The following is a 27,096-nucleotide window of genomic DNA, read 5'->3' on the forward strand; positions in this document are numbered from 1 at the left end:
GGTAGGAGTGGGGGCAGGGGCAAGAGGGCCCCAGGCGCAGCTGTGTTGTCCCCCTTTCTGTGCCCCATACCCCCGTCTCTTTTCGGGACTCTCTTGGTCCTAGGGAGCCCTCCCCTGCTGGGGGTATGAACAGAGTCTTGGGCAATGCCTCCAGAACTTGTCCTGGAGGTAAGCTGGGCCTTCAGGGAGGCTGGCGATGGGGATTTGTGGGGCAGACACCACAGTGACCACCTGGCCTCGGACAGGTCCCCAAGAATCCACCAGTGTTCTTAGCTGAAACAAACACAGTGTGAAGCCCCCTGAGGGCAGCCCACCCTGCTCTCCCAGAGTTGCTGAAGGTACAGGTGGACAGGCAGACAAATGGACATTGACCCACAGAGCCCGCAGGGCTGGCCTGTCTGATGTCCTCACTTGGGAAAGGGAGGGGCCGCCTCTGTCTCTCTGGGTGTTTCTAGTGGGCAAGATCTCTGTTACCAAGGAGACAGCCAGGTGGGGTAGGTAGGGACTCGGTCAGGACAGTGATGGGCTGGGAGGGGCAGTCCAGGCAAGGATCAGTGGTGGCCTCCTGGGGGTGGACTCTGGCCTCTGTATCATGGATGACAGATGCAGCTAACCCCAGATGCAACAGGTGTCAGCAGATGACATCTCTGGAGATAGCACTACTTGGGGACAGGAATGCCCTACCTATTTCTGGCCCTGGGCCCTTCCAACCATGGCCTTGAGGCCCCTCCCCAGGGCAAGCCTCAAGGAGGCCTGGACCAGGTGCCAAGGGAGGGGAGGAGGCACCCTCATCACAGGAGCCACCTCTGGCATGCGTGGTGTCCAAAGCCCCCAGTGACTCCCATGAACAGGAAAGGCCTGAACTCCAGGGCCAGTCTTTCTCGGGGTAACGTGCCATGCAGCCACACCCTGTGATCCAGGGCCATACCCTAGAACAAGCCCTGAACATGGGCCAGGATCGGGAATAGCCCAGCTAAGTGCTTTAGGCAGATGAGACAGAAGACATGAGTCTCAGGAGTGGAAAGCTTCAGCCTCCCCCGAGTCACTTCCTGTTACACCCCCAGAGGCCCATGTGGATGGCAGGGTCTGCATCTGCTCCCCATGCACCCTTTCACCACAGGGTCTTTGCACTAGTCATTCCCTCTGCCCAAAGCCCTGTTACTGAGACCTGCTCCTAGTCCCTGCTTAGGACACCACCTGCTCTGAGAGCCCCTCCTGGCTGCTGATCCAGTCAGAGGATTTTTTCTCTTTTGAGGTCATCCCTATCCAACATGCCTGCTATGTGCATTCGCTTCACCAGTGGAGCCCCTGTTCCCCATGCTGGGCTGACCCTGTGTCTGCTGCCCTCATGTCCGTGAGCAGGCACTCAGCAGATGTGCTGAATGAGTGAGGAAGTGAATGTGAATGAGTGGGTGGATGGATGGATAGATGAGTGGATAAATAAATGGATGGATGGATGGATGGATGATGGATAGGTAGATGGAAGAATGGATGGATGGATGCATGAGTTAATGGAGGGATGGGTGGATGGACAGATGAATGAGTTAAACAATGGATAGATGGGTGGATGGATGGATGGATGGACAGAGGGATGGGTGAATGGATGGATGGGTGGATGGGCTGGTGAATGGGTAGGTAGATGGAGATGGATGAGTGGATGAGTGGCTGGATAGATAGATGAGTGGAGAAGTGAATAAATGGACAGATGGGTGGGTATGTGGATGATGGATGGGTAGAGGGATGGGTGGATGATAGGTAGAGGGATAGATGGGTGGATGGATGATGGATAGATGATAAATTGATAGATGGATGGTGGATTAATGGATGGGGTGTGGAAGGATGGTGGATGGAGGATGGGTGGGGTGCACAGTAGCACTCCCCTGCCACTGGGAGGAGTCAGCACCCCTGCAGCTGGGCCTGATGGTGCCATGTGATGTCTTTAAACCTTGCCCTGGTTGGGGGGCAGTGCTTGCTGCCTTTGCTAACTCCTGAGTCGCCACCTGCCCTGGGGGCCCAGGGACTACGTACGTAGGACGCGGACGCCGTGCCGAAGGGCCTGGACCCGGCTGGGCTCGATGCACATGCTGAATGTGCCACGCTGGTCGCCCACTGTGCACACCTGACCCTGTTCAGCTGCCTGGCGCACCATGATGGTCAGCTTGTTGGCGATGATGGTGTTCAGGACTGAGATGACCACCATGGGGAACACGAAGGACATGAAGGTGTTGATCTGAAGGAGAGGAGGGCTGGTGTCAGACCCACACAGGAGACACCCTGCCATCCTGGGTGCCCATCCTGGGTACCAGCCTGGCTGGAGGCTCAGGGTCTGGATGTGGGAGGCCAATGTGCAAGTTCAGAAGGTCCTGCCCCATCCAGGTTGCCTGGAAGACACAGGCCATTCTGGCCACCTGTTCCAAGCTCCACCCTCAGCCTGTCCTTACCCATCCTGATTCGGAAAACATTAAGACTCTCTGCCACCTTTGTGAGTCCCCCAACAGCCTCCTGATCTGGGGCTAGAGCTCCGCAGGACAGGAATGGACACCGCAGTGGGCATGGCCCAGCAGGAAGGAGCCAGGATGGTATGGACCTGCCTCTGATGGAGCACAACCTGGGAGTTGAGTCTGCACACCACCTTGAGGAGCTTCTCCTCCCACCTCACCCTGGCACCTGGGGCTCACTCCTGCAGTAGAGATCCCACCCAGTGGAGGCTGCGGCCCTGACTGCTGAGCTGTTGGGACATCCCTGCTGAGTTCATATCCCAGCAGGCCTGGGTTGTATTTGGAGATGTGGCCACACTGGCCCTGCAATTCAGAAGGAAGCTCAGGGGTATCTACCCCCAGGACTTCCTGGGCTGGGCTCCACGCCACCTCCTTCCTGGCCTCCTCTCACCCAGAGCACCACTGGTGTCTTGCAGGGAGGACTTATGGTCTCACCCCTGGAAAGGACCACTCCAGCCGTGAGACCCAGGGCAACCACAGGAGGTTCCAGAGGGTGCTGAAATGTTGGCAGCTTCCCTCCCTGGATCCCTGTAGCACTGGCAGAGGTGCCTCTGAAGATCTCGCTCACCCCCATGGCGGCTTCAGACTCCACTCAGGAGGACTCGGAGGCCTTCAGGGAGGAGGTGGCCTGAGTTACGTATAATTTCCATTTGAGCGAAGCTCTGCTCAACAGGCCATGAGAACAAACATGGAGAGGAATCACTCTAGACCCCTAGAAGGCTGCGTCTCCCGCCAGCCCAGTGCTTGTCACTCCTGTCTCCTGTGTGGGCCCCCAAGAGCTGTGCTGCTGAACCTGCGTAGGCCGAAGTCCGTCCTGCCCTTCCTGAGTGCAGTCCCATCCCCCCATCTCTGTTGTTTTTTGTTTGAAGCCCACCTTCCACAGGACGACGCCATGCTGAGGAAGATGAGGACAGGTGGGAAGTTCCTCTTCTCATGCTAGGAGCTGTGGGGGGAAAGGGGCGACCAGCCTGGCCCTGGGAGACAAAATCAACTCCCTGTGAGTCACTGCAGCCCGGTTATAATTTAAACACACAAATGTATCCAACACAGATTTTAAATGTCAAAACATTTAACATACCATACCTCACTGAGCACAGGCGGCAAAAATAGCTACCCCTGGGGCATATGGATTGGAGGGCCTGGCCCCAGGCTCCCAGTCGCTCCCCCAGTGGAGGAAGTACAGGCCCTTGGTCCTGAGGTTCCTGGAGGCCATGAGAGGAGGCCCCTCTCTGCAGGTCCCTGACCAGAGGCTGCTGCGGTGCCATGTGTTCGTGGGGACGGAGGGCGGGGCCAGCACTGACTTGCAGAGGGAAGGTTGCCCTTCTGGTTCCCCCACCTGTCTCCACCCTGGAGACTGAAGTTGACTCAGGATCATAGGGATGTGGGGAGGGGCTCACAGCTCAGACCAGTGACTTTAGCCTGTGTCCCCTTTCCTGTCCTCAACAGTGGGGAGCAACCCCTGCTGCCATGACAAGCAGAAAGGAGGGGGCTCATGGACAGTGAGCAGGCTCATTGGGAAAGTCTACAGTGTCCCAGTTCCGGCCCCACAGGGTGGCCTCCAAAGACACTGTCTAATGGACTCCACCAGCTTGGAGGTCACGCTGGGCCATAAGCAGGGTGCCTGAGACCCGGATCCCACAGCACATATGGCACCCTCTGATTTTCCTTTAAAGAGAGAAGAGCCACCTGGCCCAATACTCTGGGGGACACTGGTAGGCTGTGCCCCAAGACCACCTGATTTGCAATTCCAAGTGGCAGGGGAGGGATGCGGTCGAGAGCAGGGAAGCCGGAGGGGACTGTGAGCCCCACCTGTGGGAGAAGCTGTGGGAGGAGCTGCTGGTGGCAGCAAGGGTCCAATGGTCCATGTCCCTCTAAGGCAGGAGGTGCTTGACACCCAAGTAAGCAACACAGCTTGAGTGTCTCTGTGTCCCTGTCTCCCTCTGTGTGTAGGCGTCTCTGTCTCTCTCTGTGTGTCTCTGTCTCGGTGTGACTCTGTGTCTCTGTCTCTTCCTCTGACTCTGCCTCTCTCTGTGTCTCTGTCTTTCTGTGTGACTTTCTCTGAGTCTGCCTTTCACTCTGTATCGCTGTCTCTGTGTGACTCTGTCTTTCCCTCTGAGTCTACCTCTCTGTCTCTCTCTGTCTCTGTGTGACTCTGTCTTTCCTTCTGAGTCTGCCTCTCTGTCTCTCTCTGTCTCTGTGTGACTCTGTCTTTCCCTCTGAGTCTACCTCTCTGTCTCTCTCTGTGTCTGTGTGACTCTGTCTTTCCCTCTGAGTCTACCTCTCTGTCTCTCTCTCTCTCTCTGTGTGACTCTGTCTTTCCCTCTGAGTCTACCTCTCTGTCTCTCTCTGTGTCTGTGTGACTCTGTCTTTCCCTCTGAGTCTACCTCTCTGTCTCTCTCTCTCTCTCTCTGTGACTCTGTCTTTCCTTCTGAGTCTGCCTCTCTGTGTCTCTGTCTCTCTCTGTGTCTCTGTGTAACTCTGTCTCTCCATCTGAGTCTACCTCTCTGTCTCTCTGTGTGTGTGTGTCTCTCTCTCTGTGTCTCTGCCTCTCTCTCTCTCTGTGTCTCTGTCTGTTTCTGCCTGAACCTGGTATGCACACTCACAGCCTCAGGTGGCAGGAGTTGGCTGCACCAACCTGCCTGGAGCCGCCTGGGTAGCTGGGCAGCCTGGGCTGTAGGTCTCAACAGCCGGGTCTCTGAAGTTGGGGGTGAGTGTACTGGCACAGAGGGCCCTGGTGGAGGACAGTGATGTCCGAATGTGACAGCCTGGTGGCCTGCAGGTGATGCTTCCTCTCCAAGACATCTTACTTCTTGGCCCCAGGGCTCTGACACTGAGTTGACAATGCCTGAGTGGCAGGGGGTGCTCTGGGAAGTGGCCAAGTCCCTGGGGTTGGGCGTGGGGGCTGAAGTGTGGACGTGGAGCCCAGCTTGTCCACCAATCAGCTGTGACCTTGAGCAGGTCCAGAGTATCAATGCTACTCCCTGGGACCCTGATCATTGTCACCGGGGTATGAGTGGAGGAGTTGAGTGGGGAGGGGGGTGGGTGTACTGGGCATGCCTGGGAAATGGGAACAGCTGTGCTGGGGCCTGCTGGGGAGATGTAGGTGGCTCCTGCCCTCCCTGCTGGTGATTCTGTTGGCGGGGGGGATACCAGGGCACCTGGAATGCAGCGGTCGATCTGAGCCTGGCAGTGGACAAGGGGCAGGGCAGGTGAGTGTACCCAGCACCCAGCATGCAGGTGAGACTGCCGGCCTGGACCCCGATCCTCCCACTGACGAGGAATCGCCATTTTCTCTCTAATGAACCCCATTGTGTTAAATAAAGGGGCACCGACTCAGAGCTGCTTTCCAGCCCCACAGCCAGGGGCCAGTGGGATGGGTCAGCTCACAGGTCACTCAGGACACTTACAAGACCCAGGGCGCTGTGAGGTGGCCATGTGGCTGCCATGTGGCTGCCATGTGAGGCAGGAGAAGAGGCCTCATGGGCTGGTGGAAGTTGCCCCTCCCAAGAGAGCAGATGACCAATCCATAGGCCTGAGCAGCCTCTTCTGACCTCATAGGCACACTCTAGTCGGAGGAGAGCCCCTGTGAGGCAGCACGCACTGTGCAGGGCCCACTCCAGGGTAGTACCCCCTCGCCCCTTCCCTATCACTCTAAGGCCAGGAGCAATACCATGGTTCATTTCAGAGTGCTGTGTGCCAGGGCTGCCGGCGCAGGATTGTTTGAAATAGTAAAGATTCGGGAACAACTCACATGCCTGCCGTTAGGTCATGACCCCCATAAGCAGAGCACCCTACAGACAGACTGGGTGATAACGGGTTCAGGATAACCAAGAGCCATGTATGGCCTGGGATGGCTCTTCATGCCCATGAGTGCACCCTGCAGGGCTCTCTGGAGAGGAGCCCACTGCAGGGACTTGGGGAGCAAGGGCAGTTGGGTGGCTCCGGGATGTTCTCTTGACGCCAGGGCCCCCTTGTGCACTGCCTATGCAGAGACAATGTTGAAAATAGAGCATTCAGTTCACCTCTCCTGTGATGCGTCCTGTGACAGGGCCACCACGACCACCTGGAGTTGGGAGCACTGGGGGTTTCTGGTGGTCTTTTTTCATGTAAAGGTGGGATGCCAGGCCCAGAGAGCAACAAGGGACATTTGAAGTGTCACAGCCCACCAGAGTTGAAGCCATCCCAGGCAGCTCTGACTTCAGAGAAGAACCATGCAGACTCTGGCGTGGGAAGAGGAAAAAGCAGTGGCCACTCAGGAGGCCAGTTCCCGAGACACCTGAGGTGAGGGCTTTTGCGCAGGTTTCTGGGGAGAAGACTTAAAGCATAAGAGTCGTGATGGAGTGACCTTGTTCTAGAAGGTTCCAGAGTGGCTGGTCTGGGACGCTGTCCTGTCCCTCAGGCCCACTCTCTGCCCCGGTCACCCCTCGTTAGGCTTCTCAGAGGCACCCATTCATTCTCAGCATGGCTCTAGATGTTGCTGGAAGCCAAGGCTGTGGGATTTGCTGCCCAGCAGGGACACACACGACCCACAGTGGATAAGAGTCCTGAACACAAGACAGATCGGCTGTGAGGTCAGACTCCTGGGCTCAGAGCCGGGCCTGGGCTTCTTCAGCATGTCAAGTGACATATTGTGGTCACAGTGACCGCAGACCTGGCATGGGCACCTGTCAGCATTTCTGAGGCTGCATGTGCAGGGTGGGGAGAGGACAGAGAGAGAATGGGGCATTTGACTGGAGGGCTGGCATAGTCACCGTGGTGTCTGAGAGGCCTCCCTGGGGAGGGCACAGGCCGGGAGGTGCAGCTTGTGGCCAGAACTGGCCCATCACAACCCAGTCCACACTTCCCTCCATCACATGGCTCAGGTGTGTAGATTTGGCTCAATGTAAGAAATAGAGCAAACCTCTCCGACGTCTGCTTTCTGGTTGACATGACACCCTTTAGTTAACCATCCTGGGAGCTTTGCCCCAGCCAGATGCCTGCCTGGCACTCCATGTGCACCACTTTGCAGCATGTGGCACACCTGGGAAGCAGAGACCATAGTCACCGTTACATAGATGGAGAAACCTAGGTGCAGCCCAGAGCCCAGGCCCCGCCCCCACTATCTGTGCTCTCACTTCCCTTGTCACTGGCCGTCTGCCAGCTGAGTCCTCATCCTCAGGTGATGCTTTGGCGGCACGTGGTTCCCCCCTCCCAGGGAATTGCTCTCTGTGGCTGATAGCCAAGTTGAGAGCATCTAGCCTCAAGGCCGTGGCTCAAGGTAGCCCTTGGTACTGATCATCCTGTGGCCTCTGTCCACGTCTCTCTCCTTCCCTTACCCCCTTCTCCACCCTGGTCCCTGCGTGCTGCTCTTCTGGTTGGGAATGTTTGGGAGAGACTGGCCCAGAGTTATTGGATTCAGAGGCAGGAGAATTCCATGCCCAGGGAGCCCGGACATTCAGAACCATGGACAGCAGCACCGCACCGTGTGGGGACCCCAAGCCAGTGGGAGTGAGGGTCCAACCCTTCAGAAGGCCTCTGGAGCCTCCTCCCTTGAGGCAGGGTGGGTGAGTCCTGTAACCTCCCGGTTGGCACTGTCCCCACCCCACTCTGCCACCAGCAGCCCCGAATGTGGGTGACTGGAGCTGCGGCAGCTGCTATCTGAACGAGAACCTGTCAGAGCAGAAGCCCCCAGGAGCCACATCCTGTCTGTGCCCGGCTGTGTGGCAGGCCTGCCACCGCTTGGCTGCTGGGCGACCACTGACGGCCCAGTGGCCCCAAGTGGATTAAGGAGCCCGCCTTCCCGACATCCTCACCTTATCTCCTTCACCTGCACAGGGCACTCTGAGACACCTGGCCCCGAAGTCTGGCTGTGGTCCACAGCCCTCAGCAGCCATGGTGAGGGGTAGACACCTTGCTCACTGCTTGAGGGCAGCAGCTGGCGGCCAGCTCCTCCCTGGTCATTCTAGGTTGTGGGCTCTAAGGCTGTTGGCCGTATTGGCAGATGCCTGTTGACTAGAAGCCCGCTGAAAAGTTCAGATCCACAGGTGTCTGCTAAGTAGCACAAGTGGGGCTTTAAAAATCCTTGGCTGGGATGGACAGCCTCACAGGGCAGTGAACAGGGGTGGGGACTTCTGACCCAGCCATGGCTCCCATTTCTGCCTGGCAGATCTGAGCGTGAAGGAGTCTTAGACAAGGACTTGTGGCTGCATGGGCCCCCCTGGGCTCAAGTTCTCAGCACCAGTCCCCACCCTCACCCTGGCCCTCCGTCTCACATGGTTGCCCCAGCTGTAGGATCTGGCGACTGCTCCCCCACCGTGAAAACTTGAGCCAGTTTAATCAAGTTTACTAAGCCTTTTGTTTGCATTTTCTCAAATGTGGGGCACTAATGTGACTCAGAAGGATTAAACGTGGGGCCAACTCACTTAGCACAGAGTGTTTTGAGCCTCAGCCCATGCTCTCAACAGAAGCCAAACAAATCATCCAAAGAAGTTTTATGCTCCAAACCAGGAAAGTCCTGGAGACCTGCAGGCACAGGTGGTGGGCTTCCAGGCAGTGTGTGCCAAGCCTTGTGCTGTGGGACAAGACTGCGCTGCTGGGTCTGGTAATCAGGCAGGATTTGCTTTCACATGTCAGAATGTACACTTAGAAAAGCGCTGCATGGTGCCTTGGCTGGGCGTGCAGGATGTGCCCTCCCTGCTCCCACCCCATTGGCCACCGGCTACTGGGTCTCCACAAGCTCCAGTGTGTCCTGGTCATGTAATTGTGTGGGCAGTTTGGTGCATATCCTGTCCCCCAGCATTTAATGACCATCCACTGGCAAAGCTGGTCTCTGCGTCCCTGGGGACATCTGGCTCAACCCAGAATCTTGGCGCGTGTCAATAGGATTAGCACTCTGCCCTGCTATAGGTGAATCTGATTATGGTGGACACAGACCCCAGTGTCCTCACCCACCGGAAGAGGCTGCAGGTGGTGGCATGGGGGGACAAAGGCTGAGAGTAGCTGTCCCACCCCGAGTCTCCAGCATGGGAGGGGCTCGTCTGACTCAGCCACTATCAGGGTCTCTTTACTTCTCAGCAGACCTGCACCTGAGGCCTGTGCTCTGGGCTTCACTCTTGGATCCAGGCCCCTCCTGGACAGTGGACTGTGCAGTTCTGGAGTGTCAGCCTCTGCCCAGATGGTCGTGTTGAAGGGCAAGCATCCCTGAGCACCCACAGCAGGACACAGGGTTCCCTGTCCTGACCCCACGGACGTAGGCCCATGCTCCCACTAAGCTTGTTCTTCCTGCTCTAGTCCCACATTCCCCTGGGGCCCTGACGAGTCCCACTGTGACAGGAGTTCGCATCTGTGGGTCCCTCTACAGCCCCAGGGTTTTTCGTCCCAACAATGAGCAGCATTGTTTTCTACCCACAAACAGCTCCGTGCATGGATGCTGCAGTTCCCCACACATATGTGTGTGAGCGGTTGGGCGCTGGGGGCTCTCTCTGTTTCCAGAGCCAGGAAACAGAAAAGAAACAGGCAGACCAGACTCTGGCCTTGCATGGACCCCCAGGGTGTCCGTCCTCATACTGGAAGGAGCAGATGGAGGGTTCGTCATGGAGATCTCTGGTTACCCGCAAGCTCTGTGGCCATGGGCAGCAGAGGCCAGAGCCTCCTCGAGGACCCACATGCCCTAGGCCTCCATGGAGTCCTTTCCCCACTGGCCCCGGGCATAGAGGGAGGCTGTGCGTGAACCGCCCCTCCCAACCCAAGCACAGCCAAGGCCTGTAGATGCCTTGCAAGGTTTGACGTCTGAGCCCGAAACCAGAGGGGGCTGATTGGCTCCAGGGGAAGCCTCTCTCTCTCTCTGTCTCTCTCTCTCTCTCTCGAAAGCCCAGACGTCGGCCGCAGGTGTCACTGGAAGATCATCTTGTGACTCACTCACCATAGCTTGTCCTTTCATCCTGTGGGAATGCACAGCAGCCAAGATGGTTTCAGGACCTGGCTGCACTGTGGCCCTGCCTGTGGCTCAGGTGTGAGGCCTGCAGCTGGGAGATGACTGGGAGCCAGGCTCTGTGGCTGTAGTCTTCCCAGCAGGCTGCAGGCCTGAGCAGACTTTTCTAGGAATGTTCCAGAACTCAGTGACCACACCTACCTGTCCCTTCCCCTGGGCCCACACAGTCCAATCATCCTACATTCCCCAGCACTTTCTCTATTGTGCCATGGCCTGGATCCACCTCCTCTGAACTTCACACTATTTTCTGGAGGAAGGAGCTTTACTCAGAGAATCGAGGGCTTGGGGCATCTGTGGGCCAGGAGGAAGGAGAGATGGGCAAGTGAAACGGTGTAGGGGTGTGGGGGGCGTGGGGACTGGTAGGGCAGGGGTCAGCTAATCAAGGCTGGATCCTGGGGCTGCTTGGGAGTGGGAAGCAGTGGAAGGGGTAGTGGGAGGCACAGCAACCTCACCTGTGTTTTAGGATTGCTCTGCTGGGCAGCAGAGCCTGGGATGGGGCCAGGGGGCAGGTGGCCTGCATTGGGGTACAGGCATGCGGAAGGTCTGAGGAGGGTCCTAGTGACTGGTAGATAGGGGAGGAAGCAGGAGCACCCCAGCTCCTAGGGAGGGACAGCATCTTCTCCAGCATCTCCTTGGGGGCCCAGGGCAGCTGGAGCAGGCATGGACCCTGTGGTCCACAATCAGACCTCACTGCAGGTGGGCATATGAGGTCACATGACGACCATGTTCTGCTATCATGCTGGCCCAGTGGGGCTGCCTGAGGACTGAGGCCACGTGAGTGACCTGGACAATACCTTGGAGCCAGCCCACATGGCCAATTGCAGGGTCATGAGCAGATGAACACTCATTTTAAAAGGCACTGCATCTGGGCTGTCTGTTACACGGCAGAGGCTGACTGCCCTCAGACAGGGATGTCTTGGTGACTTTCTAGTCCCTCTTCCATTTCCCTTTGAAGAGGAACATCCCTGCATAAATAAACCACAATCCCAACCCATTGGGTGCAGGGAATGGGGAGCAAGCTGGAGCAGAAGCGGCAGGCCAGATGCATCCCCCAGGCCTCCTGTAGGGACTGGGCGGGAGTAGAACAGGGACAGGAGAGGGTGGCAGGGGCAGCTTTCCTTCATGATGGCATCCCATCTCCATGAAGAGAGTTTAGCAGTGAGCCTGACCTAAGGCCTGGCTTTCTGAAGTGCCCACAGCATGTCCTTAAACTCTAAAAGAGAAGAACTGGCTCTTTGCTGTGGGTTCAGACTTGAGTGGGAAATCAAAGGACAGTGAAACCGGTGAGAGGGAAGTGCAGGAGGAACCTTGAGGGGCCTGAGGCTGGAGGACGTCCATGTGGCACTCTCCCTTGGGCACCAGCCACCTGCAGACAGCCACTCAGGCATCCTCTGGCTTCACTTCACGTGTGTGTGTGCCTGTGTGCATGTGTGTGTGCACGTGTATGTGTGCTGGTTCTGACTTTGCTTCTGTTTTGTTGTTGGCCCATCAGAATCAGGACAGTTACCAGAATGCATAAATGCCTTGTGGCTGCCTGACTCTGAGAGGCCCAAGGCCTGGGACCCCATGGTGGCCACAGGGCAGTCCATCTGACGTCACACCTGCCACCCAGGTGGTACTCGAGCCTGGGATTGCTAGCCCTCTGGGAAACATCTGGGCTGCTCACTGGGAGTCACACGCTGGGGACCCAGGTCCTCATTGCAGAGAGGAGTCCCCTGAAGGCTTGCCATCACATGGCTGGAGGTCCGCTCCCTGCCTGCTGACTGGTGGAGCCCTCAGCCATCTCCTCCTCCCCCAATCCTCTCCCTTGGAAGAGGGAGCGGTCTGGCTGAGCTGAGTCTAGGCTGGGATGCACGGAAGCTTCTGGAGCTAGCCACAAACTGGCCGCCTGCTTGCTGAGAAGGTAGTGTCTGCTCCCAGAGGTAGAGTTGGAGGGTCTGAGATGGAGTTGGCCTCCCGGCTCCCAGGACCCTCCAGTGGCTACCCCAAACCAGGGCTGGAAATTCCCTTCCTCCCCCTGCCTGTCCCGTGGCACATGCAGAGAGCCCGCAGCCGTGGTGTCCCTGCCCGTGGCACCCAGGTTCAGGGCAGGCCCTAGCCTCCTCACCCAGGCACCTCCCAGAAGGGCCGAGGCCCCAAACCTTCCAAGGGCAAGGCCCATGGCCTTTGTCAGCAGCACACGGGCTTCCATGGAGGGTGAAAACTAGCACATTTGGATGGTGATTATGGGCTTTGAGGATTATTCCTGTAATGAAGGAATGGCTAGAAACAGCCCAGATCTGGGATTCAGAACAGCCCCCTGTGCAGGAGATGCTGGACTGGTAGCAAGCAGGCTGCAGCCCATTCCCAGCATGGCCTTGGCCATGTGCCTTGGGGTGGCAGGGGTTGCTTCCCCCACCTCATGGCCATGACAGGGCCACAGCATGTTCAGCGCTCTCTTGCAAGCTGCTGTTTATCTCCTCTCTCCCTCACCCGCCTGGGGAGGACCTGGAGCTGGTCCTGGTCTCCTCTTGGCAGTGTGGGGGTGACTGCTCCTGGGGCAGGACCCTCCCTCTGCATCACTCCCCATCACAAAAGAATCCAATCTTCCTGCTAAGAATGCATTTGTCACAAAGACATAATTGGCTCATTTGTTAGATCTGGAGTGTGCCGGCGGCGGCAACACCGGATTTTGTTGTGGAGACGCAGTCTGGCTGAGTTGCCGCCAGACTCTGAGTGGCACAGATGAAGCATTCAGCCTCCCGGCAGGCCTGGACCCCCACTTTCTGCCTCCATGGCATTCTGCATAACCACGAATGGGCTGTTTGGGTGTCCGGGGGGCAGGCTGACCCTCCTGCATAGCCTCCTCTGAGCACGAGGTGCTGTCCCCTGCCGTGGGTCCCTGAGCCCTGGGTGGAGGCATGAAGGGTCTGGCCTTCCTGCTCACCCCCAAGGTTTTGGCTCTGAGCTGGCAACTGGGCTCTGTCCTTTGGTTCACATGTCACCCTTCTTGATGGGACACCCGTGTGTTCTTAGTCACTGCCCATTGCTTCAGGGCTACCTGGGGATTCAACAGGGGGTCTCCAGAGCCAGTGGGAGCCTAGCACCCAAGGGGGGCTCCCTTCCATGAGGGAGCTGTGCAGGTTCTGGAAAAAAACCCAGGACACACGAGAGCTTGTTGCATGTGGACAGGCATGCTTCCCAGGTGGGGGCTGGGGTAGACAGTCCCGTAGAAATAGGATACAGGACAGATGAGGTTTAAGATGTTCTAGTAACCAGCCTGGGCAAAATGGGGAGACTCCACAACAAGTGAAAAAATGAGCCTGTGGTCCCAGCTACTCAGAAGGCTGAGGCGGGAGGATCGCTTGAGCCCAGGAGGTCAAGACTGCAGTGAGTTATGATGACGCCACTGTACTCCAGCCTGTCTCTAAAAAAATGTTCTAGTAGCTGCTTAAAAAAGTGGAAAGAAACGGAACTATACACGCAATACCATCATTTTGACGTGCAGAAGTCCTAGTGAGACGCGGCAACACTTCTTTTCCTACTAACTCCAGGATCTGGTATTTGCTCCATGTCAAGGCTCATCTTGGCTCAGACCCACCACATTTCAGGCTTAGTGGTCAGGAGTGGCTCGTGGACAGGGCAGTCTGCCATTTTTAATGGGAAGCTCTGCAGCATGGTGTTAAGGTGGCATCCACCCTACAGCCCCACATGGGCAGCACCTGGACCATGCCTGCTGGTGTCTGTCCCAGGGCAGCCCTGAACAGGCACCTGACAGTTGCACTAGATCAAGGGTGAATTATTCGCTTCAAACCACCTACTTTAAAAGACAAGACAGAGAATGAAGCCAGGCAGGGCACATGGGACCCTGACTCCACCAGGAAGCCCTCCTGCACAGAGCCAGCTGTACCAATCTTGGGGTGCACAGGGGAGGGGCACAGGCTAGGAGCAGGCACTGGAGTCTTCTCACCCCGGATCTCTGTATCTTGCCCTTGCACCCTCCTCTCTTGTCCCTCCCCCACCAAACCTACAAAATGGGCCTCAGTTTCCCCAAGTTACTGAGCTCCAGAAAGCTGCTGGGAGGGGACAAGGCATCAGGGCCGAGAGGCAGACTTGAGGTCAGACAGACCTGGTTCCAGACCAACTCGTCTCCTCATCTGCAAAATGGAACTGTGAAAGAGCCCCCAGCCCTGGGCTGGCTCAGCCTCCACCTGCAGTGAATGCAGACAAGCCATTGTGCCCAGGCTGTGAGTCCTTTGTGGAGACAAATAGAGTAACTATCTGCTCACCAGGGAAACTGCTCCTCCCTGGCTGCTCTCCCATACTCAGAGCCTTCTCCCCCTTGTGCGCTGAGCCCCCAATCAAGGGTGGTGATCACAGTGTGCTGCCCCCCTCCCTCTCCAGAAGCCAGAACACCATGATCTACCCTGCATAATCAGGGAGACAGCCCTGAGTGAGTCAAGAGTCAAGCGCAGAGGAGCTTTCTAGAACTTGTCCTTCCAGATTGGAAGCTGGCATGGATGCGGGATTCCTGTGTGGGGAACTGCTGGCGGGGCCTCCCTGCCGAGGGGACACAATTGTGCCCCAAAACACCCACTTGCCTGCAGGTGGAGTGTGGGATGGGTATAGACGACGCACTTTGGCAGGGACAGCAGCTCTCCCAGTTAGCGTGGTTCTCACCCATCCCAGAGCTGAGCTTGGGGTGGAGATGCCAGGACGACTGGGCAAGGTTGCTCATTTCTCCACAACGCTGGTGATCAAGATGCATGTTCTGACAGCTCTTCTCTCGAGACATCCACACACAGCTTATGACATTTAAATCACTTGGAATTTGCAAGTCCAATGCTGACATGAATATTCACCGGCTGGCTGCCTGGGTGCAGTGGCCTGCTTGCCACGCCTCTTGGGGGATGTGGCATGTCCTACTGACTCTCATTGGTAGCCTCTCATCAGAACCATCTAGAGCCTGAAAGCTGCCCAGGGCCCCTTTTACCCAGATGTCAGCAATTGTGCCTGCTGTGACTTACTCTCTTAAACCAAAGACAGTGTTTGGGCTCTGGGTTGGTCCAGGATGTGGCCGTGACCATGGCTCCGGGCTGTGGGATAAGATGTGGTCTTGCCCGGGATACCCCATGCTATGAGCCACGCCCTGGTCCCTGTCCATCCCTGGCATGGAGCAAGTGGAACACTGGGCTTCCCTCCCTAGACAGCCCCTTGTCCAATGATGGCCCAGGCATCCCCCCCCCCCCCAACACTATGGAATTGAGATGTCTGGCTTCCTTTGGCAGCTTCTTGTCCACCTGCCCTGTCTCGTCCGTCCCTCTTTCTGTTTGTGAGTAGACATGCACACGTATGTTTGGTTCACAAGCTCAGCATATGGGCCTCAGAGACACCCTTCTCTGGACCAGGACAGGGTGGGTGACCAGGCGGGAGCCCATGAAGCTGCTGGCTTGCAGAAGCCATGGTGGAAGAAGTTTGGGCACCTCCTTCCATGTGGAGTGCTGGGAGCCAGTGGGCCTGTCTGGAAGCCCTGACACATGCTCACGACCTGTCAGGTGTTGCTGCTCGCGCTCTGCAAATGCCAACCTACCCAATACTCACAACAGTCCCAATGGGGAAACTGAGGCAGAGAGGTTGTCACCAGCTAGTGAGTGTGTCCAGGCCGTCTGCACCTACCTCCCTTGGACTGTGCCGCCTGGCCTGGCTTGCAGGAACCCTGGCTGACAGTAGACAGTTCCCTCTCATGCCCTCCCTCACGAACTGGCAGTAGTGTTGAGGGGCACCTTCAGGGAACAGGGAGACCTGACCTCCAGTGATCAGCAATGTATGCCCCAGGTGGGGTTGGGGGAAGGCATACAAATGTGGTGACATTCAGAGTCCTGGGCAGCCCAGTGCCAGACATTCCAACTGTTTCAAATCACTTTGGTTTCTCGTATTAGAGAGAAGCACAGCGGGGGTCGGGGGCGGGGTGTGGGAGGGAGTGGGCCCCTGGACTGCTGAGCTCTGAGGCCGCAAGGCCACGTGCGGCACAGCCTCTTCCCACCAGCACAAAGCAGGTGCCCCAGGAAACCCCAGAACTGGGCTTCTGTGACTCAGATTCCATGAGGCCAGGGTGTCCTTTCTCAGGCATCCAGAGACAGTGTCCACTGAGCCCCACTCTAGTCCAGTTGGGTTGTCTCTAATTCCCACCTGCAGGGCTTCCGAACCAGACACACATGTGCATTTTCACCACAAACAGAAAGGGAGGTGGGGTGACACACAGGAGTGAAGCCTGGGGTGCTGGCATGCCCAGCCTCATACTTCTCCAGCACGGACAGGTTGCTCTGGCCCCTCAGAGTGGGTTCTGTCTCCCCTCCTTCAGCAGGGGAAGGAGCCCCAAAGGCTGGACACATGTCTCCACCCACTGAGAAGCACACAAGTGCTCACAGCTAACAGGCCCGTCTTTGGACGGGCTGTCCAGGCTGAGAGAGAGGCTGTCCTGAGTCACGGGATGGCCTGTTCTGATCAGAGGGGACAGGGCTGTCCTAATCGGAGGGAACAGGGTCATCCTGAGCCGAGGTTGCCCCGTGAGGCTCATTCTTTAACCCAGATGTCAGCCTTGGGAGGCGCCTTGTCACTTACTGAAGCCCTTTCTGCGGGCCTGGGAACAGGCCCCAGGAGGGGCAGTGGCATCTTCGCAGGACTGGGGTCCTCCTGGCTAGTGAGGCTGGGATGGTGGAGTTTGGGCTCTCTCCCCCTCCCCCCCATTCTTGCACAGACCGCCTGCTGCTCTCTCCCCCCCTTCCCCTCCCATTCCTGAACAGACCCCCCTGCTGCTCTCTCAAGTCACCCATGTTATTCAAATCAGTTTATTTCAGGACCAGCCTTTGATGCACTAGGTCAGATGCAGGCCAGGAGCAAGAGCCGTACTCAGAAGGTTGTTCTCTAAAGATGCACAAAACCACGAGGCTGGCTCTGGAGTGGAGGGGCTGTGGAGGCTGGAGCCCGGGCTGGCCTCCCCCTGGCTCTGTGGAAGCAGGGACCTGGTGCTCACCATCCTCATGGGGAGATGAGGGCTGTATGATGATGCCCTGTGCCTGCTTGGGAGCCGAGAGCCAGCACTCTGTCCTGAGATGGTCCCTGTTGCACTCAGGGAGGGGGTTTCAGTGGAGAACTGAGGCTGGTGTCCAAGGACAGTCCCCAGGCAGGGGTGTCAGGCAGCTTTGGAGACCTTGCTGGGGGCAGGACTAGGGACCCTGGGAGCCACTGTGGCCCCACACTGATTCCGAGCCTGAGGGGAGGGCCCTCGCCACAGCCATGTAGACCGTCCGAGTTCACCCCGGCCCGATGGATCTTAGACAAGGGAGCCGGGCACCCAGGCAGCCACGTGGATCTGTTTGGCAGAGAGGCCCCCACCACCTGGCGTCAGTGCGCCTGGCACTACAACTCACTTCTTCCTATTCCTCTTGTCCAGCGAGACTCCCACACCTGGAGCACGCGCCATCACCTGCATGGCACCCGCCCCACCCTGTGGACACTGCTGGGGTAAAGACAACCACAAACGGCTCCAGGGTTTACGGGACTTGCCACAGCCCTGTGAGAGGATGTTGAGAAACCGGCACTCTGATGTTTTTAGAAATGGAGCAGTGGAAATCCGCAGTGTGAGTGGAGTTGGCAGTGGGGCCCTGACCCTCCTGTATGCCCATCTGCTGTCCACATGCCAGACTCAAGCTGGGAGCACTGGGGGTCAAAGCAGCTCCTCACTCAGTCCTGCCTTCTTTCTCAGGGTGGGGCTGGGGAAATGAAAGCTGCATGGAGGCGGCAACCCCAGGACTTGACTGAGCAGGGGAGAGTAGGCCTTGGGGGAGGGCAGAACTCCAGCACACCCACCCTCGGATCAAAGCTTGGATGCTGGGAGAAGCTGGGGAGGCCACGATCCATCCCCTTCCCCAACCTTCAAAGCAGATTGGGCCCCTCCTCCAGGAAGCCTTCGCTGCTGTGCAGCACACATTGCTCGTAGTCAATGTGGTTCTTCCTTGCCATCATAAGAAGCCTGGGAGGGGTTGCCAAGGGTCACATGGGGGGGTTAGACCCAGACTGGCTAACATGCACTGTGGGCCTTGGGAAGTCCTGAGGCCTCACTGGGCCCTGGCACCATCTGCTGTGACACGAGGTGAGTGAGCCCGGGAGCTGGGTGCTGAGTGAATGCCTGTCAATGGCAGTGCTGGGAAGGCCCAGGCATGGGTCTGTCCTTTGCTCCCTTGGCCCCACCCTTGCCAGGCACCTAGGGCAGTGGAGGCTTGGGCCGAGGGCAGTGGCCCCACCCAGGTGTTGCAGGAAGTGGCCTGGGCCAATCTCCATCTCCAGGGTCTCCTGATGGCCAGAGCAGGGGCAGCCTCGAGGACAGGTGGGCATGGGTACCTGGTGGGGGAGCCAAGGGGGTAAAGGACAGACTGGCAGATCTCTCGGGAGCATCTTGTACCTTGGAACCAGCAGACACAGATGATGTTGAGCTCTCCACCTGCTCGCCGCGCATAAAGCACAGTGCGGACATTTGCAGCGATGCCAGTGTTGTCCACAGAATGTGACTTCCACAGGAGGCTCAGATGACAGGCACATTTGCAGTGAACTGGCTTTCACAACCATCTGCATTTGCGAGGTCATCCCCCAGTGGCAGGCGAGGACACTTTGGTGCGTGAGCTCCTCACAGTGCCTGCGACTTGCTTGACAGCAGGGCAGGCAGCCAGGGTCACATGTGTGCATAAGGCACAGCTTGACCCCACATGAATGATGTAAAGAAAGCCCTGGATATCCATGAGCCACCCCGTGTTCCCAGGCCTGCCCGTTCTTGAGACAAGGGTTCTCCCAGAACCTGATGGACAGGTGGACACAGGCAGCACAGTGTCTCCCTAACAATGAGTCTACCCTCTAGGGTCTTGCTTCCCAACAGTGGCAGCTTCTGGGGCAGAAGACATACAAACAGGTTTCACTTATCAGCAGGCAGACACATGGTTTCCTCGACAGCTGCAGGCTGTCTGCGCCTCCTGGGAACACGGGCTCTGGGAGGCGTTTCCTCAGAGTCCTGAGCTCAGGTTTTAATTGTGGTTTTCCCAAGGCGACCCCAGCTGACAGCTGGGGGTGGGGGGTAAATCGGGAGAGTTCCCACAGGGACGACTGTCTACTCTGTGAATTAGAAGGTCAAGGGAGAAGTCCATTTGAGCCCAGCAGACCTCCATGGAAAGATGGAAATCATTCTGAAGTCAGTCATGGCTGGCTGCTCAGCTTGGGGCTGTGATGAGGGTCCTGGGGAACCCAGCCATGGGCCTCCCTCTGGGCCTAGTCTACCCTGAGGGCAGACAGGCAGGTTGATTTTCCTCCCCCCAAGATGCTCCCCAATTCTGGTCAGGCCCCATGGCCAGGACAAGCCAGGACATCTCTGGGTTCTTCTGGGAGCCACCGGGGCTCAGGAGTGGACAGAGCAGAGGCTCCAAGGTGCAAGGCAGAGCCGAGAGTCCTCCGTTCCCTGGCTAGGGCAGTGTCCCTGCCACGTTCTTCTTGGGCTTGGAGCTCCAGGGCTTGGCTGCGGGTACTCCATGACTACAGGCCCCTGGCAATGCCCACTGCCTTCTCCCTCCTTCCTTTGGGGCTCTCCTGGCATTTCAAGATGAACCCAAGGTGCCTGATATGGGAATGCTAAGGCCTGCTCAGACTCACCGCCGCACCCTCACCAACTTGGACCCAGGCCCAGAGTGCCCATGGCCACACTGCAGGTCCTGGGCAGTGAGAGCAGGTGGGTATTGGCAAGATGGACCTTGCTGCGGCTGGGCCCCTGTGTCCTGCACTGCAGCCTCGATCTGCACTTGGCTTTGGGTCTGTCACACTGGTCCACATGACTTGGCAGGAATCAGCTGGCACATCGAACCCAAGACCCAAAGGCCTCAGTCTAGGGTGGGGGTTGAATGGCTGGGTGGGGCTGCTGCGGGTGCTGAGGCTGGAATTGAGGCAGCTCTCTCCACCCCAGGAGCAAGGGAGCAGGAGGAGGTGGAGGACGGAGCAGTGGTGGAGCCTGGAGGAAGGTGAGGACCCTATCTCCTGTCATCTCCTGGGCTTCAACCAGCTGGAGGCCCTGGGGTCTGGCCCTAGGGACCCAGTACTCCCCATCTCAGGACATTGAGTGGGATGGGTGGATGCTCCTGGTTTTTTAGGTTGGAGGTGGTGGCAGGTCCTTGGGCTCTGCCAGGGGGTGGAGACATTGTTCCTGAATTGTAGGGTCACCAGGGGTTGAGATGTGAAAGAATTCTTGTAGAGTTTGACTATGTCGCTCCCCTCCACCACCCCCCTCCCCTCAGGGAGGCCAGAAAGAGGCTGGTCTTGAAATGGCTCTGTACTCTCACGGGGGCTGGGTGTGAGGGCTGCTGTGATCCTTCCTGTGTCCCCTTTGCAGCTCCTGGGCCCAGCGCTGGTTCTTCACTGGAGTCAGTGTACCCATCACGTGTCCAAGGTTAGCATGTCTGTACCTGAGGCTGGCAGGAACACTTGTGTGCTGGGAGAGGCAGCCCTGTCCTGCCTCCTGTCCTTCCCCTTGAAGGGTGTGCTGGGTGGGGGGGACCTTGGTGGCCTCCGAAAGATGCATCCACAGGAACCCATGCATAGATCCTCATTTGGGAAGAGTGTCCACGGGTAACTGATGATTCAAGATGCAATCACTGTGGAGTGGTGTGGCTTGAATCGAATGGCAAGTGTCCTTGGAAGACACAGACGCATGGGGAGATGGCCATGCATGGATGGAGTTGGAGGCTAGAGTGATGCAACCACAAGCTGGGGGACACCTGGAGCCCGAGGAGTGGAGAGAGGCAGGAAGGACCCCCAAGTCCCTGGGGGGAGTACAGCCCTGTGCATGCCCTGACTCCAGGCCTCTGGCCTCCAGGACTGAAAGGGGACACAGGTCACAGCAGCCTCGGGGGACAGGAACTCCTAAGACTCCTGGAGGTTCTGTGGCCCATGGTGACAGGCAGAAGCACAAAAGGTGTTTGGGGTTATAGCATTTCATGACCTGAATATCTTCCCCGGTGATTCTAGCTTGAAGCTTTCTGAGCATCTCTGCGCTGGTCTGCCACAAATGTAGGTATTTTTTAACACATGAGACGGGCTCCTTTTAAACAAGCTGTCAGGAAAATTAATTGCAGGAAGTTTAATGGGTGTTCACCATGTCAGGTGCCCTGCAATTACCTGCTTCAAGTCTGCGAGTGTGATGGGGTGGGGGTCTCAGAGGCCCCTCACTATTCTAGACACATTTCTGCGAGTGTGATGGGGTGGGGGCCACTTCTGAGCCCAGGTTGCCAGGCCAGCATCCCAGTGGCAGCCTGGTGTTTGTTTCCAATCTTCTGGGCCTCTGGAACACAGAGGTCCCTGCCGTCCTCAGGGCTCTGCTAGGAGTTGGGCCTGGGAGCTGTGAGTGCCCTTATCAGTTTCTCCCTGAGTGCAGACCAACCCCCAGCTGTGGCTCAGTCCCCTGGAGAGGACAGGCCACCTTGGCAAAGTGAGCCTTGGAGGTGGGCAGAACCTGGGACCCTCAACCCTGCATCAGGCCTTGGGGGACGGGGGGCCTTTTCTTTTGGCAGCCTCACAACCTGCTGCAACCACATGGACACAGAACCCACCCCTGCCAGGGCCCCTCCTGTCTTTACCCGCCCCAAGACGCCACTGTCAGCCTGCTGTATTGGGAAGACTACTGGAGACCACCAGGGAGCCAGCATGTCCCCCCCAGTGGGTTCAGAGAAATCCCAATTGCTTCCCCCAGTCAGGAAAACAACCAGGCCATGTCTGGGGGCTCCTTGGACTGAGGACAATCCAGGCTGGGGGTCCCAGAGGGCCCCTGGGCTGGAAAGAGCCCTGCCCCCACTCGCCGCTTCTCTGCCTTAGGGTGCAGGTGGTGGTGGGGGTGGCCATGGGACCTGCTGGTGAGCTGGGGTCTGGGGATCCCAGATCTGGGGATCTTGGAGTCAGATCCTGGAGTGTTGGGGCAGCCCAGATGCACCGGCTTCTCCCTCATCTCCAGGTCATAAATTGTGATCCTGACAGCCGCGCCCTGCTATGCACTTCCTGCTGGGCAAGCAGCCCGTGCAGACGGACTGATGGATGAGGGAGCCTCTGTCCTGGCTCCAGACCAGCACAACCGGGACGGCTGCCGCGGTTCCATGTGACACGGCCCAGACACAAGTAGTCCCCCCTCGACACCCAGGAGCCTGGGACTGCATGGTCCTGTCAAACAACCGGAAGTGACGTGCTGGACGGCAGCGGACCACGAACCATTACGAGCATCCACAACCCAGCAATTCCCAAACAGAAGCTACCCCTGAGTGGCTCCGGGACTCTGAGCAATAAAAAGCCAGCGTGTCGTGTTTTCTTAATGAGAGACTGTGTCTGAGTTATAAAAGCACACAATTCTCTGAAGGTTTCTCTTAACCTTTAAATATGTCAAAAGAGAGTTCTGAAATTTACAATAAATTCACCTTTTAACAGACAAGGGGCTAAAAACGTTGAAGTCCAAACAATACTGCTCTTTTCATCAGCCTCTGTCTAAGATTTACTCAAACATAGTGGCTGTCCTTTACCACGTGTTTCTAGACATCTCTATCTCTTTGTTATATTTTCTTTTATAACAGTGTTTTAATAATCCCTTTGAGCCAAAGCCTTTTATCATAAGCTGCCTTGGATATTTTTGAAAGTAGGCAGTGTTTAAAATCTGCAGATGACTTTCACTAGGGCACTGGACTAACTCTACTGCTATAAACAACCATAAAATTGTACACAGTGCATCAGGCGATTGTTTTCAGATGCTGGACAAGCTCAAAACTGTGGTCTCTGAGAGCAGGGACATTCACAAAGTAAACCCCTAGTCATCCATGTCTTTGCTTGGGGACACTGTCCTGATAGAGCTAGGAGGAGCCGAGGTCTGAGGAGAATATTGCTATTTGAGTTGAGAAGGCAGAGATCAGAGGTGGCTGAGGAAGTGGCTTGGACCTGCAGAGCTGGAGAGGGAGACCTGTGAAATGGTGGGGGAGAGAGGCTTGGAAGCCGATGGTCTTTCCAAAGGTTTCTCTGCCGACCGGGCTGTCTGTGCAGACCAAGACTGTGAAAGGTGTCTTGGAGGCAGCTGGCATTCCAGCAAAGCTAGAGGAAAGAGGTCTCATTAACACACTGAGCATCCAGTGGAGATGCCAGGAAGGAATAGTGACCAAACCCCAGAGTAAGGCCAACTCTAGGCTCACCCTAGCTAAGTCTAAAACTGATGGGCTAAATCCACAGAGGAGGAGACAGAGTATAGATGTGGAGTTCTTCCAGGTGAGAAGAGACTGGAAAATACCTTGGGCTTTCCATAGACCTGCACTCAACCAAGCATAACACAAGCCTGCACCAGTTCAAGAGGATAAGCCTGCCACTGGGCTGCCTGCTGACACAAGAGCCAACACTCTTCAAAGGAAGATAACACAATCTAGTTTCTTTAATGTGTCACCTACAATGTCTTGGATAAGTTAAAAAAAATTACTAGATATTCAAAGAAATAGGAAAATGTGACCCTTTGACAAGAAAAAAAAAGCATTCGATTGAAATAGACCTCAAGGTAAACAGTAAGAAATGGAAAGTATCAGATGTGAATTGGTACAACACTTACTCTCATCAGACTTTTATAACTCAAGGAGGCCTATTAATAGCCCAGAGCAATCATTACAGGAACAAATACAGAGAGGTCTGTCTAAAAAACTCAGTAGAGAAAATAAAATGGAATTCTCTGACTTCCTGGCTGGAGGACTGAGAAAAGGATCCTAGAAACTAGAGTGTGTAGGAGGAAATCTTGGAGAAGAGAGAGCTGGAAAAGGAATCCCCTAATTCTGTGTATGAATCTACACAAGTCTTGGGATTATCCTTGAATGATGCATACAAGGAATTCACCACAACAATAGTAAAGGGTTTGACAACTGCATTATGGTATAAACCACCTCAAGATCCAAGCCCACACTTGAATGGTGCATGCAGAAGAGCTGAAAAGCCCAGCAAAGGAATGATAAGCAGGCCTGATGTTGGAACACCACAGACAGATAATGAGGCAGAAGCTGCTGCTCTGACGGGGCTGGCTGCTGCTAAAAGGAAAACATAACATTCTCCAGAGGGGTTTGGCATAACCCAAGTACCACAATGAAATTCAAAATGCTCAGGAAGTATTCCCAAATCACTTAACATTGAAAGAACCAGGAAAATATGTCTAACTCTCAGGCAAAAGACTATCAATATACATCACCCTCAAAGACCTAAGGATGGGATTACCAGGAAAAGGTTTAAAGACAGGCATTATAATCATGCTCCTTGAGGTAAAGGTAGCCCTCTTGAAATGAATGGAAACATGAAAGTTCTTAAAGGAAAAAAAGAAACTATATATTTTTTTAAAATACAAATTTTAGAGCCAAATAATACAACAGTATCAACTAAATTGACTGTCATAGAATAATATACCCAGCAATAGCAGCACAATACATTCTGCTCAAGTGTGCATGTGACATTCACCAACATAGACCATTATCCTGGGCCATAGAACAAGCAGTAGCAAATTTCAAGAATTTTATTCATGCAAGTGTGTTCTCAAAACATGTTAGAGTTAAATGAGAAATGGATAGCAAAATGAAATCTGGAAAATCCCCAAACATTTGGAAATTAAACAACACACTTCTGAAGAATCCATAGGTTAAAGAGGGAGTCTCAAAAAATAAGAAAATATTTTGATCTAAATTAGAATATATTTCAGCCAGGCTTGGTGGCTCAGCTTGTAATCCCGCGCTGAGCCCTGGAGGCTGAGGTGAGTGGATTGCCTGAGCCCGCAGGTTCAAGACCCGCCTGGGCAATTTGGTGAGACCTCATCTCTGCAATAAATCAAAAAATTAGCCGGGTGTGGTAGTGCGTGCCTGTAGTTCCAGCTACTTGGAAGGCTGAGGCAGAAGGATCGCCTGAGCCCAGCAGGTTGAGGCTGCGGTGGCCGGGAGCGGCCACTGCACTCCAGTCTGGGTGACAGAGTGAGACTCCAACTCAAAAAAAAAAAAAAAGAATACATTTCACAAATTTTGAGAAGCTACCAAAGCAGTACTTAGGAGGAAGTTTATAGCACTAAATGTTTATATTAGAAGATAATAAAAAATCTCAAATCCATAACCTAAGCTTCCACCTTAAGAAATCAAAAAAAGAACAAATTAAACCCAAAGCAAGCAGAAAAATGAAATGAAGGAAAGAGTAGACATAAATAAAATTGAAAGTTTCAAGACAATAGAGAAAAATCAGTAAAACCAAAAGCTGGTTCTTCAAAAAGAACAATAATGTTGATAAACTCCTAACCATACTGACCAAGGAAAAAAGACAGAAGACACAGATTGTGAATATTAGGAATAAAAAAGATACTATTACAGACTCTACAGGCATTAAAATGATGATGAGGGAATACCACCAATAGAATCTATGCTCCAAAATTTGGCAACACAGATTAAATGGGCCAATTCCTCAAAAGATATAAATCACCAAAGTATATTCAATAAGAAATGTATAATCTGAATATCCTTTAGACCTTTAAAAGAATTGAGTTCGTAGAAATCTTCCCACAAAACTTTAGGCCCAGATGGCTTTGCTGGATAAATTCCACCAAACCTTTAAAGAATTATACACAACCTCTTCCAGAAATTGTAAGAAGAGCAAAAACTTCCCAACTCATTTTATGATGTCAGTATTATTTTGATACCAAAACCAGACAAAGATAGTACAAGAAAATAAAATTAAGACCAATATTCCTCATGAACACAGACATAACAATCCTCAATAAAATATTAGCAAATCAAATCCAACTAATTAATACATGACCAAATGAAGTTTATCCCAGAAATATGAGGTTGGTCCAACACTCAAAAATTAATCAATGTTTTCCCCTTATATGAGGCACTTGGAGTGGTCAAATTCATAGAGACAGAAAATAGAATAGTGGGTGCCAGGGGCTAAGAGAGCAGAAAAAAGAGTGTATAGTGGGTACAAAATGATCACTTGGGAAGATTAAAAGACTTCTGGAGATGATGGTGGTGATGGCTGCACAACAATCTGAATGTGCTTAATGCGATGCTTGTGCTTAATGCGATGCTTGTGCTTAAAGTGGTTAATTTTATGTGATGTACATTTTACCACAGCAAAACACAGTCAATAATATTCACCATATTAACTGACTAATGAAGAAAAATCACAGGACCATAGTAATAGACATAGAAAATTCATTACACAAATTCAACATTCATGCATTACTTAAAAAAAAAAAACTCTTGGAAAACTAGTAATAGAAGAAAACTTTCTTAATTTGATAAAGAACACCTGCTAAAAATTTAAGCTAAAAGCTTCATACTTAGTTAGAAAATCTAAACACTTTCTCCCCAAGATCAGGAAGAGGCAAGGATGTCTGCTTACTCCATTATAGTTCATCATCATACTGGAAATTGTAGCCAGAGCAAGGCAAGGCAAGGTAAGAAAAAGAAATAAAAAACAATCAAATTAGAAAGGATGAAATGAAACTTTCTTTATTCCTAGACAATCTGATTGTCTACATAGAAAATCCCAATAAACCTTTAAAAAAGCTATTAGAATTAATAAATG

The 27,096-nt window shown here is 54.6% G+C and overlaps 1 protein-coding gene across 1 annotated transcript in view; it reads right to left on the reverse strand.

Annotated features, from left to right (window-relative positions):
• Positions 1–27,096, reverse strand: part of NTSR1 (neurotensin receptor 1) — a 40,067-nt gene that overhangs the window by 5,006 nt on the left and 7,965 nt on the right. Inside the window, exon 2 of the mRNA XM_008065070.2 lies at positions 2,029–2,230. Coding sequence (XP_008063261.1) covers positions 2,029–2,230 — 202 coding nt within the window. The remainder of the gene's footprint in view (positions 1–2,028; positions 2,231–27,096) is intronic.

Source organism: Carlito syrichta, unplaced genomic scaffold (assembly GCF_000164805.1).
Source record: "Carlito syrichta isolate Samal-C Ts95f unplaced genomic scaffold, Tarsius_syrichta-2.0.1 Scaffold103311, whole genome shotgun sequence".
Lineage (NCBI taxonomy): Eukaryota > Metazoa > Chordata > Mammalia > Primates > Tarsiidae > Carlito > Carlito syrichta.